A 15583-nucleotide genomic window follows, 5' to 3' on the forward strand; every position below is an offset into this window, starting at 1 on the left:
GCTTCACAACTTTATTTTTTTTTTAAAGATTTTATTTTATTTATGTGAAAGAGACAGCCAGCGAGAGAGGGAACACAAGCAGGGGGAGTGGGAGAGCAAGAAGCAGGCTCCCAGCGGAGGAGCCCGATGTGGGGCTCGATCCCAGCACGCCAGGATCACGCCCTGAGCCGAAGGCAGACGCTTAAGGACTGCGCCACCCAGGCGCCCCTGCTTCACAACTTTATTTATTTATTTTTTTTAAGATTTTATTTATTTATTCGACAGAGATAGAGACGGCCAGCGAGAGAGGGAACACAAGCAGGGGGAGTGGGAGAGGAAGAAGCAGGCTCATAGCGGAGGAGCCTGATGTGGGGCTCGATCCCATAACGCCGGGATCACGCCCTGAGCCGAAGGCAGACGCTTAACTGCTGTGCCACCTGGGCGCCCCCTGCTTCACAACTTTAAACAGCTCTGTCCTGCCTGAAGAACAAATGTCCAAGTACCTACTTTGATAGCCTGGCACTCAACAACCTCCCAAAGTTAGCCTCAGCCAACTCAACCAGCTCTTTCTCTGAGCTGCCCCAGCATAAACCTAGAGGAGTTTCCCACCTGTGGAAGAAACCTTTGGACAAGAGATGCCTCCTCCCTATATGGCTTGACCTGTGCCTCCCCACAAAGTACCACCACTATCCTTATCTGAGTCCTCTAACCTTCAAGACCCACCCTGCTGAAAGTGAACTCTTCCCTGACTGTGGCAGCAACAAGTATTTTAATTTCTGCTTTGTATTTTTCTCTGTTTTAAAAAAGAATACTGGGGCGCCTGGGTGGCTCAGTCCTTAAGTGTCTACCTTCGGGCTCAGGGCGTGATCCCAGGGTCCTGGGATCGAGCCCCACACTGGGTTCCCTGCTCTGCGGGGAGCCCGCTTCTTCCTCTCCCACACCACCTGCTTGTGTTCCCTCTCTTGCTTGCTGTCTCTCTCTCTCTGTCAAATAAATAAAATCTTTAAAAGATAAAAAATAAATAAAAAATAATATTATGCCAACAGACACATGAAAAGATGCTCAACATCACTAATCATCAGGCAAGTTAAAACCACAATATCACCTTACATCTGTCAGAATGGCTAGTATCCAAAAAAAAAAAAAAAGAAAGAAATAACAAGTATTAGCGAGGATGTAGAAAAAAGGGAACACTCATGCACTGTTGGGGGAATGTAAATTGGTACAACTAATGTAGAAAACAGTATAGTTTCCTCATAAAAATTAAAAACAGAAATACCATACAATCTAGTCATTTCACTACTGGGTATTTACCCAAAGAAAACAAAACTCTAATTCAAAAAGATACATACACTCCTATATTCATTGTAATATTATTTATAATAGCCAAGATATAGAAGTAATTCAAGTGTTCATCAAGAGATGAACGGATAAGGAATATGTGGTACACACACACACACACACACACACACACACCATGGAGTATTAGTCAGCCATAAAAAGGAAGATTTTGCCATCTGCAATAGCATGGACAGACCCAGAGCATATTATGCTAAGTGAAATAAGTCAGACAGAGAAAGACAAATAGCAAATGATTTCCCTCATGCGCGGAATCTAAAAAACAAAATAAACAAATCAGAAATAGATCCATAAACACAGAGAACAAAATGGTGGTTGCCAGAAGGAGGTGGGGTAGGAGAATGGGCAAAAGGGTGAAGAGGAATAGGAGGTACAGGGGCGCCTGGGTAGCGCAGTCGTTAGGCGTCTGCCTTCGGCTCAGGGCGTGATCCCAGCGTTGCGGGATCGAGTCCCACATTGGGCTCCTCCGCTGGGAGCCTGCTTCTTTCCCTCCCACTCCCCCTGCTGTGTTCCCTCTCTCGCTGGCTGTCTCTCTGTCACATAAATAAATAAAATCATAAAAAAAAAATAAAAAAAAGAGGAATAGGAGGTACAGGCTTCCAGTTACAGAATGAGTAAGTCACAGAGATGAATGGTACAACGTAAGGAATACAGACAATAGTATTGTATTGGTGTTGTATGGCGGCAGATGGTAGCTGTACTCGTGGTGAGCATAGCATAAGGTACAGAGTTGTTGAATCACTATGTCGCACACCTGAAACTAACGAAACATTGTGTGTCAGCTATGCTTCAATTAAAAAAAAAAAGAATATTATGCTTATAAATAAATACGAATAAATTTTTTTAATATTAACTCCCTGTAGTATCTGGAACTAGGAGAGTCCTTCAATATTGTTATGTTATTCAACCCCTTTATTTTAGGGTTGAGAAAGCAGAGTCCAGAGAAGTGCGACATCTTAGGTCGTATAGCAGGCTAGTGGCAAAGAAGGAAATGCGAATCTAAGTTTCCGGACTCCCAGGGCACTATACGCATGTTAACAAGGTAGCCATCTTCTTTGCTGCTTGGTATCCACTCAAGAGCTGCACAGCACAGGTACCGGACAATCCTGACCGTGGGAGCTAAAAAGGGCAAGAACTGAGGACCGAGAAGACTCATGCCCCCAGCACTCCTTCCTTTAATCAGAAGACCCAACATCATGCCAAGTCTCTAGGGAAGATGTCCTGACTCATTTTCAACTCCTCCTCCTCCAACTAAACTTGGCCCCTACTTTCCTCAGACCTTCCAACCAATCTGCACCTTCCAGCATATGTATCCCCTACAGAATGACCACACTTACATCCTTACATCCAGAATGAGGGCTACAAGGATTCCCAATTTTCTAAGTGTAAAGACTCAAAGGGAGAAAATTCGGATACCAGTTCCCCTCCCTAGAGATTAGTTTTATTTAGTAACTGTGAGTTAAGAAAAATATACAACAAACATCCACTGTGAATTGTGTAGTATTTTATTGAGATCACGGTTTATTATTCTATAAATGCAGCTGTACATTGAAAGAGAGTAACAGATACGAATGGGTGACATTATGTATTTGGTTCACAGACACTTGGGAGTGTTTGTGGGTTCTCAGACACTCAGTTGGGAGACTTCAGATGGTGTATCTAAATGCTAGGGAAGAGGGGGGTCTTTAGTCTCTCATCACCTTCCTGTCAAAGAAAAACATGACGGGCTAGTGAAGACACAACCAGAGGGTCATCAGCTCATTTCAGATTTCCCACCACATCCGCCCCCATGTTGCAGTTTTACTATCATAAGCGTTGGGGTATTTTTAGTACCACTGTTTTGGGGGAACAAAGGGTCTCTCACTTACTTCAGTCCTCTGGTCTATTCTTGGTTTTCCTAGCAATGCTGCCTCAAGTGGAAAGCCCCATCCAGATTCATATTCCAGTCTTCTCCCCATCTCTCACCAGGAATCATCTCTAAAGAGTAAGCACTGACAAGTGATGGATAATTTGCATTTTAACCCTATTCAAATTTGGGTAAATGGTTTAATATGCATGCTAATATGCCATCATTATTCCAATTAAGGGAACTATTATGTTAAAGTGTTTAATCAGGAGAATTAAGGAGAACTCCAGACACCTAAAATTAACCTCTAATAGTCTTGACATTCATTTCATTTAGGTGCAATTTGCCAAGCTATAAGCAACTCCCTGCTTAAAACTTCTGCTTAGGCACGTGGGTATTCCTGATAAGACCTAAAAGCAATTCATTTCCTAACTAGATTGCTGTCTAAAAGAATAAACTGAAAGGGCTGCAATTTAAATACAATCAAATCCCCAAGCAGTCACATTCCAGAAGACTTAAACACCATCATCTGGATCCCCAGGAACAACAATGCTATTCGCATCAGAAACAACACAACCACTTCCTCTTTCTCTGACCTTCTCTGTTTAATTACTTCCTGTGATTTCTTCTAGGGCTGTGTGCGCCTGCCTCCCAGGGCGGCAGGCTTTCTATACAAGACTGATTTGTCTGGAAGGTGCAGAATGCCAGCTGACTGTAGACTTGACAAAGTTCTGGGACTTTGTGTTTCTTTTTAAATGATGGATTTCTTGGGCTTCCTGGCATTCACCAAGAACTTTAAGCCATAAGAAAAAATTCTTCCAGCACATTCCCATCTAAAGTCAAGCTGTATCTCAATGCTGGAAACCCTGCCAGGGATGGAGAAGGGGCTGCTTGATAACTCTCCATGTATAAGCACCAAGTTCTCATCCGATGAGCTTCTTCAACAGATTCCAAATGCCAAGTATGTGAAGCTGACTTAGAAGACAAAAACCTGACAGCTGTGAGCTTACTACCATCACAACCATAGAGAGGTCCTTGCTACTCATAAATAGTCATCCATCGATCAGCAGCACCTGAGAGTTTATTAAAAATGCAGAATCTAAAGGGCACCTGGGTGGTACAGTGGGTTAAGTGTCCGACTCTTGGTTTCAGCTCAGGTCATGATCTCAGGGTCCTGGGACTGAGCCCCGAGTTGGGCTCCGTGCTCTGTGTGGATTCCACTTGAGATTCTTTCTTCCTCTCCCTCTGCCCTTCCCACTTGTGTTGTCTCTCTCTCTCTCTCTCCCCCTCAAATAAATAAATCTTTTTTAAAAATGCAGAATCGGAGGCCTTACTAAATCAGAATCCTCACTTTGCAAGACTCCCAATACAAGTTCAAGTTCAAGTTCTGATCCTCCTCTCAAAATAGCTAGGCTAAAACACAGGTCCAGAATAGTGTGCAACGTTATCCATCCCGCTCATTCACACTTTCAAGGATACGGTGGCTAGTTTTTTTTCCCAAAGAGGTATCTGTAAAGTTGCTCTTTTTCTCTTTTAAAGATTTTATTTAGTTATCTGAGAGAAAAAGAGTGAGCAAGAGAGAGATAGGAGCAGGGGGAGGGGGAGGGAGAAGCAGACTCCCCACTGAGCAGGGAGCCTGACTGGGAGGGGGTGGGAGGGCCTGGAGCCCAGGACCCCGGGATCGGGATCTCGAGTCAAGCCTAAAGCAGACGCCCAACTGACTGAGCCACCCAGGCGCCCTAAAGTTGCTCTTTGTATCAGTACAGAAAAGGCCACCTCTGTGGGCACTGCTTTCCTACTTCACAGAGCTGAAAAGGAATGCAGAAAGAAATGTCGCCTCATAGTTTTGAGGTATTTTCAGGATTCGAAGTGAGTTCTAATTTCATTTGCTCAACGGTAATATAAATCAAGCTGTAGGCACAACACAGTTTTCTTATATAAGAAAACTGAAGCTCTACAAAGTTATGACACGTTAATATTCTATAAACATGGGATCTGAAATTAAAGGACCTGGACTAAAAATAACAAACACTGCTCTGTGACCTCAGACAAGATACTTAACCTCTCTGAATCTTCTCCTTGCCTGTCTGACATATTCCATCCATGTGTGAGTGCACAAGTGAGTGTACACTCAACACACACACCCCCCCAAAATAACTTGAAGAGCTTGTTAGGGGATTCTGGGAAGGGCAGAATGCTCCAGATGAAGAGCTCCCCTGACCCTAAATTTGGGAATTCCAATGCCTGCAGCCCTAGGAGGAACCCTACAGAAACAAGAAGAAAGAAAAAACAACTCTGAGAGTCAATCATCAGGATGATGCTGTCCTCATACCCCTAAGGCATATGCAAGTGGCTAGCACCCTAGAACCCAAGCTCCCTAAGGCCAGAGACTCTCTCTGAGTCACAGCGCTGGTACCGTCTGGCAGATTCGGTGTCTGGTGCATTAGACGCAGTAAGTGACTGGCACTCAACAGCTAGTCGTTCCCTTTCCTCAAGCCTCACCACCCTGGGTATTTATTTTACCCAATAAAATAATTAATACATGGCTTTGCATTAGAGTCCAAGTATCTGCTTTTTTTTTTTAAAGATTTTATTTATTTGAGAGAGAGAAAAGAGAGATAGAGATCACAAGTAGGAATAGAGGCAGAGGGAGAGGGACAAGCAGACTTCCTGCTGAGCATGGAGCCCAAGGTGGGGCTCGATCTCTGGACCCTGAGAATATGATCTGAGCCAAAGGCAGATGCTTAAACGACTGAGCCACCCAGGCATCCCTAGGGTCCAAGTGTCTTCTCAAGTCAAGTTCTTTAGATTCAAAGTCTATTATGCTCTGAATGGACACCTGTAATCTAGTACCCCCCTGATTCTCCTTAGTATAAAAGACGTCTAAGAATGGATGGAAAGGGCCTTAAAGCTAGTTTAAAAACAGCAGACTCCGGATCTGAAACCTGTTTATACACAGATTAATGAAAAGGCAACCATTAGGCCTTCAGGCCCAGAAGTAATACTGAGCCAATACATACTACCCCGGCAGAGCAGACCTGTTCTGGAATTTTGAGTCTGAGAAAAATCACAGATTCAATTTAACCTATTAGGTGAAGAAGAAAGATTTAACTACCATATTAAGACTATATTCACACTTTGCAACTTTAAAAGATCTGTAAAAATGAGTAAAATTACTGGGATGCTGATGATTAAATTAAACTCCTGATCTAACATTCACTTTATTTCTTGGCTGAAAATATAAAACATAAACACCAACACAGCATGCAAGAGACAAAACAAGTCATAAGCCAACTCACTCCTAAGGGAAACTTCAGCCAGCCCTCCCCCACCAACCCAACCCACACCAAGCCTATTGACTCTTAGAAACAATCTGAATGACATTGGTGATAGGATTTCTTGACCACAGACAGGAATGGCAAGAAAGCCAAGGATGCTACTACTATCGGTAAGTACACTGCCGGTAAGAGAGGAGGCCAGCTTCCATGAGACATGAACTCTCGGGGCGCCTGGGTGGCTCAGTCGTTAAGCGTCTGCCTTCGGCTCAGGGCGTGATCCTGGCGTTATGGGATCGAGCCCTACGTCAGGCTCTTCTGCTGGGAGCCTGCTTCTTCCTCTCCCACTCCCCTTGCTTGTGTTCCCTCTCTCACTGGCTGTGTCTCTCTCTGTCAAATAAATAAATAAAATCTTTAAAAAAAAAAAAAACATGAACTCTCAAAAAGACAGCCAACTAGGATTACTGAGTAAAAGGGCCAACAGTCAGCAGGGCATTACTGATACTACAGCACCAAAACTAAAGTGCTACTCTCAGTCCTACCAGCACAGCACCAGAAAGCCAAATAAAAAGCAGAACATGACTTCTAGGCTCTAATTCTCCTCCTAGAAACCCCCTTGAGCAAGTCACTTCAGCTCTCACAGGCATAACGTGAGAATATTGTTCCTTGCCTCAAAAGGTTGCTGTGAAGGTAAAATATTACAAATGGATATCCTCCACCTTGTCAATTCTGAAAATAAATCATACCTTGCCACATGATATGAGACACTGGAGGTGGGTAAGTCCCACTGAATTTCCAATTTATCAGGCACTGTGCTGCAATGCTTTACCTTCACGATTTCATTTCCACTTTTTAACAGCCTATGAATTAGATAGCAGAGTGAGCTTCATTTACATTAACCCAGGGCTCCTGGCTTAAAACACCTGCCAGGGGCCCTTAGTGAGTAGAGCACAGAAGCACGGTATGACCCCAAAACCCACATTTCCTCTGCTACCATCACAGCAGCCTGCCCCTCCTGGACATTTTGAAAAGGCAACCCCAAAGTCTTTTTGGATGTAGGTACAGTAAGACTAATAGTTTATATTTTGATATAAGGTAAAATTATTTTTCAATTAACAAATATTTGCTTTAACCAATCAAAGAACGTTTGCAGAAAGCCTACTATGGGCTCAGCACTCTGCAAGACTGCAAGTATAAGGCGTAACAAGCTATTATTCCCAAAACCTAGAAGGGCAGATAGGGCTAACCTTCTTTGTGCATTCTCAGGGTGGGATGCAAATACAAAATAAGTAGTGATTATCTGAAAAATCAATACTGGAAGCCAGAGCCAAAGCAATGCAAGGAGAAAAATAACAGGAGTAAGTAATGAAAACAGAGAGACAAAGATGTCCTTACCAGATGAACTAGGAAAGACAATTAAAAACTTAACCTGGTAATTAAGTTTAAGCACTTACGAATGGACCACAGGGAATATATCTAAGAATGAAAACAACCAGATTCTAAAAATCATTATATCAGTACACAGAGGAGCCAAAGCCATACATTTCAGAAGCTGCCCTCGTTCTAATCCCTTCCATCGCCAGCTCTAAATGCTAGGATGAAGTCATAATCCATTTCTTCACCTCTGTGCTCTGAGGGAGTGCAAAAGCAGGTATTTTGTTTTTAAATAAATATTAAACTACCCTTTGAGAGTAGCATGAATAACACGCGTGCAATTTGCTATCTTGCGTGCAGGACGCCACGTGTGAACATAACGCCAACAAAGCTCACCAGAGAGATTAGTTATAAAACAGTTGTTACTTAATTTAGTGAACTCCTGTGCCAGTTACTACCAAGTATTTTACTAAGATCCTGGCCTGCCTTCCTTCCCATGACATAAGACACATATCGAGCTGCAGTTAACAAGGCTTCATGCCCACCCACGGCGAGCACACAAAAAATGCTTTTTGTTCCACAGGGCACTGTGTGCGTCAGTGCAAAATATTCCTTCTACTCCAGCGACGATAAGCCCTAGAAAATGCCTTAAAAAATCATCAATGTCCTAGCCTTACATATCGATGAAAAAGAAGCATTTACAAGAGTTTATCAATATGACTGGGTCTCAAAACAAAGAAAGAAAACCAGCGCAATTTGCTTGAGAAAACAATCCAAAAAAAACAAAAACAAAAAAAAAACCCACACACCAAAACTTCCTGCTCTGCCTCTATTATCATCTTGTTCAGTTTCTGAGGGTTTCGCTGTCAGATCGTGTATTTGTGTTCAGCCCGGTAATACAGGAACTATACTGGTGTTCATCAGCACGCTGTCTCCAACTTCGAGTGTTGAGACTCCATCAGAACCCCGTGGCTACTGCAAATTGTTAATATTATGATTTCCGCGGAGATTCTCCTGCACAGGCAGAAACACAGGCCCTGGCTTATTGCACTCAAGATCTTCCACTTCCCAACTCCCACAACAGTGATTGGAATCAAAATGGTTTGGAGTTGTCAATCACAGATCATCACTACCAGATAGTTCTGCACCCAAGTTCCACAAAATGTGCCAAGGGCTTCACATGAATGCGGAGTTTCTCAGAGGGGGCTTATACACACTGTAAGTTAACCAAAAGTAACGACTGTAATTATTGCATTTGTTGGTAGGGACAGAGCGCTTTAAAATAATTAAATCCACTTTTTAACTCAACAGACATTTATTAAGCATCCATAATGTGCCCAATGGTATTGGGCCAACAACTAGAAAATTAAGCATTAGAGGTAATCCTAAATCCAAAAAGCTCATATTCTGGTTAAGAATCTAGCTGGGTATAAGCCCAACTCTAAACAATGAGAAATACCATACAGCATGGGGGGGAAAAATGCTATAAACAGTTCTCAGTTTTGACGTGAAGAGCAGAGGGGAGGAAAGACTAGGACCTCATAAAAGGAATGGCCGCAGAACTGGTGGGAGGGGGAATGAGCAGAAATTCACTTGTTGCAGGGAAGGAAGAGAGAAAATTCCAGAATAAAGAGCATGAGTAAGCAGACTGTCGAGGCAGAGTAGTTTTGATATTTGTACTGATGCACTTTTATATATTTTATTTGGTTAAAGGAAGTGGAAAGCAGATGGGATGAGCCATAGCTAGAAAGGAGGGAGCACTTGCTAAATCCTCATGGAAACAAGCCTAGCAGATGGAGAGAAGTGCAAGCCCACCGCCTAGAAAGATGTACGGCCTTGCAGTAAGGTGCTTAACTTTATACAATGACAACGTCCTTGCTTACAATTTTGTTAAGGTCTTTCCAAGTGTTTTGTTTTGTCTTGCTTTCCAGAATGGACCAAGATTCCAATTCTGCATAGCCAACTCCATGCATTTAAGGATTCTATTCATGTGGAGTAGAAACATCCCTTTTTTAAAGCTAATGCAAAGAAACTGGATCAATATTTGTTGTACCAGGTCTAATTTCCAAAAACTGTTATTTCAACGAACGTACAGCTAACCTCCAATAACCAACTCTGAATTCACACTCCTATTATGTTAAGGTGTATCATAGAATTCTCAAGCTCAAGTTTATTTAAATTCACTTTAATTCAGTATGTGCCTCATAGCAATTTCAGGGAAGATAAAGGAAGTGGAAAAAATCACGGCAATGACAGACTATCATCAATTCAGAATTAAGGACAGCATGACTGACAAACAGTGTGAGCTCGGAAGTCAGAATGACTAAGGCTGGCCTGCCTGTCCTCTTTTGAGAGGGTACCTCACAGTGGTTGAAAACAGTCCCTCCTGCGCCAGACTGAGTCAAATCCTAGCTCCTTCATTTACTAATGATACGACCTTGGACAAGTTACTCAGCTTCTCTGGGCCTCAGCTTCCCCATCTATAAATGGAGGTAATAATACCCTATCTATCTCAGAGGACTGTTGAGAAGACTAAATGAGTAAAGTGCTATTTAAAAATGTTTGCTATCTTAGGCAAGCAACTTTATTTAAGCTTCTTCATCAGTTAAATGGAGTAACTCCGGGGCACCTGGGTGGCTCAGTCGGTTAAGCCTCTGACTCTTGATTTCAACTCAGGTCATGATCTCAGGGTCGTGACTTCAGGGCGGTGGGATACAGCCCCGCATGGCACTGGGCTCTGCACTCAGTGAGGAGCCTGCTTGAGATTCTCTCCCTCAGCCCCTCCCCACTGCTCTTGCCTGTGCCAGCGTGCTCCCGCTCTCTCTAAATAAATAAATAAATAAGTAAATAAAATCTTTAAAAAACAGTAAAATTAATGGGGGTAACTCCTTCTTCATAGGATTATTTGAAAATTAAGAAGCTGAGCCTATAAGAAACCTATCCCAGTGCCCTGCAAAGAGCCAACACCAGACACCTGATTTATGCTTGGTGCTCACAGTAACTTTTATATAGGATAGCTCATTTAATTTTCACAGCAACTCGATGAAATTGGTTAACATTCACTCCCATTTTATTCACTCAGATAAAACCGAAGTGAAAGGTAAGTTGCCTTAGATCAGAAAGTGAGCAAATGGCTGAGCCTTGAGTCTTAAGTATAAGTTAAATGCATTTAACTCAGGATCTTTAATTGGCACCTGGCTGAAATGACAGTTGTAAAAGACATTTTTCAGTCAATTGGGCTAAATGTTAAAGAAAACAGGGAATGATTCTTAATTTTGTAAAGTGTGATGATGGTATTGTGGTTTCCTGGAAGAGCAACCTCATCTTTTGGAAAGTAAGCTCAAGTATTTAGATATAAGACATTCTGATGTCTAATGTCTTTGAAATGGTTCAGCAAAAATATTTAAGTTTTTTTGTAATGGACAATCTTTCAACATTAGGAGAAACATGACTAAGGACAAAGCTACAAGTCCATTCTCAGCAAGATACGTGTTGCAGAGAAGAGTTTATGAGAGGAACAGAATAGCTAAATGGAAGGCCTACGTCTCCTGCATTAAGCTCACTTGAGAAGGGTTTCCTCATTTTGTCAACAAATTTCCAAATCATTCATGACCATAATCAAATGCTTTAAAGATACAGAAAAAATGCATACAATCAAAAAAATTTTTCCACTCTTTTGTACAAAAGATCATTTTCAATAGCTTGTTGATGCTTTTTACTATTAAATTATTTAAAAAATCTGTAGAGTTGTAAATCTTAACACGCATTTGTAGTTGGAGTGGGATCAGAGGAGAAGGGTCAGAGTATTATCTATATGGAAGCTTTTTTAGGGCAGCCAGCAAAAAAAGCAGACAAGCTTTCCTAAACTATCATATATTTATTAGAGAAATTTTAAATAGATATGGAAAAGAGCATGAGAAGACAAAACATTTACTATTTTTTTTAATTAGGCACAATTTTGCCAGTTACAAGATTCTGACTTACTGTACTCTGATGCTAAACACATTTATTATATATCTGAACCATTTAATAAAAACTTTAAATATATATGGACTCTAAAGAAAATCTATTTTACCTAAGGCATAACTATTTCTCCCATAGGTCTCCTAATTTGAGGTCACCAAATCACTTTATTTGTAACACACCCTGTCTACTTCCAAAAGGTATCTGTAGGACCTCGAACATAAAGCCATTAGAAAAGAAAATAAAAGATCAAAATTCATACTAGAGGAGGGCTAAATAAATCTAGCAAACGCCTAGGCCAACTATGACTACTGTAATCAAGCAATACTTTTAGCTCTGAGCTTCCAGACAGCGGTTGCAAAAAAAAAAAACCCCAACAACAAAAAGGCAATCACAGCAAGCTCTGCAACCTAGAGAGAAACCTTCTTCCAGGCACTAACATTTAAAAGGAATTTTTCAGATAGGTCATTACATAAGAACTTGAACAATATAATGGACAGTGTCCACAAATGGCAGTTTACAGCCCATGCAGCCCAAGTTCTTACGGGCTTGCATTTCATGTCTCATGCCAAGGTCATTACATTAAAAGTAATCCCGGGAAGGCCATTTCTGCACTGGGCTAAGGCGCCACAGTTTTCTGATTCTCTAACTGAAACCAGAACCTGTCCTCAAATACCTATTGTCTCAACAGGGCTTCTGACAGCAGTGGGGGTGGCCAGTTCCAGGCTGAACTGCTCTGAAAGCATGACATAGACCTAGTCATTTCTTGCTGGTGATCCCACCCCAAATCCTTTTGCTTTCGCTATCAGATGGGGTAGGATGCAAAGCTGACATGCTTCGGTGAAAGGGAGAGGCCGGGCCAGTATTCCCAAGAGATGAAGCCAAGGAATCCAAGGCAGGGCAAGTGGAACCAATCTTCAACAAGAATCCCTAAATCCAGAGCAAGGCAACCATCCCTCCCCACTACTACTGCTATTTGTGTGTGCAAGGACAAAGGAGGACCTATAAAAACACTTGTCTATCAGTCAAGTCCGAATGGGGGCAAGGCCCAGCAGCATATTTCTTCCCCACAAGAGCAACTTTTTTTTCCCCATTTTACCGTTTCAGTCTATGAAGGCAAAGCAAAATGTTTAAAAAGACCAGCACAGGTGGTGGGATGGCAGCGACATGCACACCAGGCGGGATGCTCTCCAGCTGCGGGTGTCTGGCAGACCAGGGGTTACTGCAGTCAAAGATCCCCGGGGACCACAGGAAGGAAATTCCCTTTCCCAAACACCAACCCTCTCAACACCCTCTCCCGTCCAGCCTGGCAACAGCAGACGCCAAAGGATAAAGGGGCATTAAAAAAAAAAAAAAAGTGAAGTAGATTCTTAAGAGTAGCATTCTGTCACCTGCTCCAAGAAAAGCCCTCCCCGTCACCCAGCCCTGAGTCACTTCCCCTCTCTGCACTGGCTATCAATGCTCGCAGGGGCAAAAGACCCTGGGCCTCTTGAGCAGATACCTGCAGCCCCCACCACCCCGCAGATACGCTCTCTGGGCCTCCCCCAGGGTGCATCCCCGCGGCTACCGACGGGCTCATTGAGCCCAAGCCAGCGCCACTGCTACCTTAGCTAATGGCAGCTCTGAATGAAAGGAGCCGAGGCAGGCTCCGGATTTATGAATGTGCAGGGGAGGAGGGGAGGGATATCATGTGACAATAAAGGAGAGCGTCTTATTCACAAAAAAAAAAAAAAAAAGTGGCTGGTGGCGGGCGCAGCCACTGAGCAGCGGAGGCAGACGCCGTGCGGTGACCACTCGGACCCGAAGCCGACGACCTCAGGCGCCGGGCCCAGAAGCCCTGCCTCCCCTTCTCCCGGGATTGGAAACGCCTCGGGCGGGGGTGGGAGAAAGCCAAACCCAATTCCGCGACCGCGAGGCGGCGGGGAGCCTCACCTTGGCCCGGGGCTGGAAAACAGCACGCATCCCGCGGAGGGCGGCGGGTCAGCCCGGGAGCCCCTCCAGCGGAGCGCCCCGAGCATTGTTCCCCTCGGGCCCGCGGGCCGGGCACGCATGCCTGTGCACGCGCGCACACACACGCGCACACAGATACATACACACACGCACGCACACACACACCGGCCCGCAGCACATTGCCCCGCACGCTCCCGCCCGCCCCCGCAGCACACGACTCGGATCCGCCCCCGAGAGGCCCCGATCCCGCGGGGCGCCTATCCCAAGCCCAAAAGCGCGTGCACACACGCTCACACGCGCCGCGGGACCCCTCCGGCGGCTCCCGCACAGCGACCTGCCTAGGGATCCGGGCTCACGCAGACCCCCGCGCAGCCCGCGCCCAGTCCTCCCCTCGCTCCATCGTGTTTTTTATGAATGAAAATGTGGTATGCAAATGAGAGCGATTCAAGAAAACGAAATGGCGGAGCCTGGGCCCCAGTGGGCTCCCTAAGGGATCGGGGGGCGAGCGGCGGGGCAGGAGTCACAAAGTCACTACGTGAAAACCCACCGACCCCAGGAAGCCGGAGCGGGGGTATCAGGTCTATCGCTCCGGCCGCAGAAGATTTCGGGGGGGAGGGGGTGTTTGTGAGTCCCAGGAGAGGGAGCGGGGACCGCCCCGAGGTCACCCGCGCGCCCTTGGCCCCCGCCGCGGCCACCAGCCCGCCGACTCAAGTCGCGCCCCCGCCGGCCCTCAGCAGTCTTTGCCCCCTCCTCACTTCAACCAACAAGGGGGGAAATCTCGCATCCCAAAGCCCACAGGCCGGCTAGTAGCTGCACCCCACGCCAAGTTCACCCAAGCAGCGTCTCCGCCTGCGTCCTCAGTCCCGTCCCCCACGTTGCCCCTGCGGGGCACCCCCGTCCCACCCCGCGGCCAAACTTACTCGTCCGGGTGTGTTTCTTCGGTCATTTTCCTGTTCACCTAGACGCCTGTCCCGCGGCGGGCAGCTTTGCTCCCTTCATCTTCCTGTCCGCTCACCCCCCTTCTTCACATCTCCGGAGATCGCCTGATTTGGTTGGGGAGGGGGAGCGGCGAGAGATGAAGGGGCGCCGCAGAAGGCAGAAGGGGAAGCAGGGCGATAGGAGCGCGGGGTGAGGTTTGGGGAAGGGGTGCAAAGGCAAGCTGCGGGAGGAGTGAACGCCGCAGAGCCCGGGGCTCGGCAGGAAGGGCTCCGGGGGCTCGGCAGCGACCAGAGGGGGAGAGATTTGGGCAGGGGACGGCGGTGGGGGAGAGGAGGAGAAAAACAAGCGCGCCGTGGAGCGGCGGGGACTGCTGAGAGGAGGAGGAGAGTAGGGCCAGCCGCGGGTGGGGGCTCGGTCCGGGGTCGCCCCCGGGGGCCGGGCCAATCACGGTTCCGGGGAGCGGTCGGCGGCCGGGGGAGGTGCGCCTGGGAGGCGGTGCAGGGCGCCCCGTCCGAGCCCCATCTCTCGACTCCACCGATTTACTCCATATTGGATTCTCACCGCCGCCAACAGGAGGAGGAAGTAGGGCGGAAGCGATGACGTCTTCCCAGCGGCCAGAGGTGGTGGAGTGCAAAAAGCTTCCTACTTGCGACCGAAAGAAAAAAAAAAAAAAAAAAAAAGGAGAAAAAAAAAAAAACTTTGTCCCGCCTACTGAGCATGCCCGGCTTCCTTTCCCCCTCCCTCCCGGCTTCCACTCCCGGAGGAGCCGCGGAGTGGAGTTGTTTGCGAGGCGTCTGGCTGGCTCCGGATCCTTTTTCGCTTGCGCTCCGGGTTTTAAGAAGCCCGAGAGGAGGGGAGGAGGGAGGAGGCGGGAGCCGGGGACTCGCACACATCTGGC

General features: G+C 45.8%; 1 protein-coding gene across 1 annotated transcript in view; it reads right to left on the reverse strand.

Moving 5' to 3' along the window:
- Positions 1-15331, reverse strand: part of SPRED2 (sprouty related EVH1 domain containing 2) — a 111292-nt gene extending 95961 nt beyond the window's left edge. Inside the window, exon 1 of the mRNA XM_045788122.2 lies at positions 14667-15331. Within this exon, the coding sequence (XP_045644078.1) occupies positions 14667-14692 (26 nt within the window). The 5' untranslated portion in view covers positions 14693-15331. The remainder of the gene's footprint in view (positions 1-14666) is intronic.
- Positions 15332-15583: the final 252 nt, after the last annotated feature.

The sequence above is a fragment of the Ursus americanus genome, chromosome 7 (assembly GCF_024610735.1).
Source record: "Ursus americanus isolate L20-20 chromosome 7, mUrsAme1.1.p, whole genome shotgun sequence".
Lineage (NCBI taxonomy): Eukaryota > Metazoa > Chordata > Mammalia > Carnivora > Ursidae > Ursus > Ursus americanus.